At 36.3% G+C, this 1235-nt stretch overlaps 1 protein-coding gene across 1 annotated transcript in view; it reads left to right on the top strand.

The window, feature by feature from the left end:
- Nucleotides 1-344: 344 nt before the first annotated feature.
- The window catches only part of ube2b (ubiquitin-conjugating enzyme E2B (RAD6 homolog)), a 14560-nt gene continuing 13669 nt past the window's right edge, over nt 345-1235 (top strand). Inside the window, exon 1 of the mRNA XM_014018410.1 lies at nt 345-505. Coding sequence (XP_013873864.1) covers nt 462-505 — 44 coding nt within the window. The 5' untranslated portion in view covers nt 345-461. The remainder of the gene's footprint in view (nt 506-1235) is intronic.

Genomic DNA, 1235 nt, shown 5'->3' with positions numbered 1-1235 from the left:
AAGTGAACATTTGTTGTGATTGTAGCCTAGAGTCATTCACAGCACATATCCTGAGCTGTTGCATTTTTTTTTTCATTTATCAGTATAATCATACATTTCTGAGCCTAGAATTTTATAAGTATTGAAAAACGCAATAAATCTTAATTTCTAGATCCAAGATGAATATGATTTAATGTGTAAACAGAAGCTAAGATAGCCTTTTAAGAGTAAAGGCAGAATAAGTCAACTYAAAAAATGATGTAATATATTTTCACGGACATGTTTTGTGTCGTCAGCAGGGTTGTACCTCTGTCGGCCACAGCTCTGCAATCAGCCGACGTCACCATAAATAGCGAAGCTAGCCAGTTGTTTAGGGAGAAGAAGAAAAGAGCTGCAAGCGGAAGAAACACCGGATTTAGCTGTTAAATTTCGTTTTATACGTCTAGTTTAGCTTATCCAATTTTTTAAACACCTTGTGACCAATGTCCACACCGGCAAGAAGACGGCTAATGAGAGATTTTAAAAGGTATGGACGTGATTTTAAAGCCTCCTCTTCGGGTTTTTAATGTGTGTAGCCGATGAAGCTAGCGGCGTTAGCTTAGCATTAGCTATCGGTACAAACAGTACTAGAGGTCTGGGCTAGCTAGTCTGCAGCCTTCATGAATTAAATGGGATTTAACCTGAATAATCATGGTGTTTTAGACAAAAACACATTAGGAAGCCTTAAGAGTTTTGTCGTTATGAGGTTCTGCTTYATGCAGTATTTTATATGTTGTGTCCAGGGAATAGCATCATCAGTATTTGTATTTTTGGCAGTATTTGTTTTGCCTTGAGATTTTATTTATTTGTTTGTTTGTTTTACAGTTCAGGCGTTTGTTTTGGTTAATTGTCTAAAACTGACAAGTAATTATTCAGGGACAGCAGTTTTTAACTTTTTTTTAAGTAGCAAAAAATTCAGGGTGTTTTTGTTTAATTATTTAAACCCAATATTAGCTGGAAATTATTCTTACCGTTTTAAATTTTTCTTTAGAGGCTTGATTCATGACCCTTTTTTTGAATGATTATGTCAGGCTGTGAGGACAAACAGAACAACAAGGCCTGCTTGTAGAAGCTGTCATCTCCAGTCTGTTACTTTGCTCCAGATGGCATCCCACAGTTTGAATTTGACACACACACACACACACACAAAAGTACACGGTAAAGCAGTGGTTCCCAAACATTTTATCTTCTAACCCACAAACTATTCATGGCAAAAA

This window comes from Austrofundulus limnaeus, unplaced genomic scaffold, assembly GCF_001266775.1.
Source record: "Austrofundulus limnaeus strain Quisiro unplaced genomic scaffold, Austrofundulus_limnaeus-1.0 Scaffold192, whole genome shotgun sequence".
In the NCBI taxonomy this organism is placed as follows: Eukaryota; Metazoa; Chordata; class Actinopteri; order Cyprinodontiformes; family Rivulidae; genus Austrofundulus; species Austrofundulus limnaeus.
This window is presented reverse-complemented; position numbering and strand designations above follow the sequence as displayed.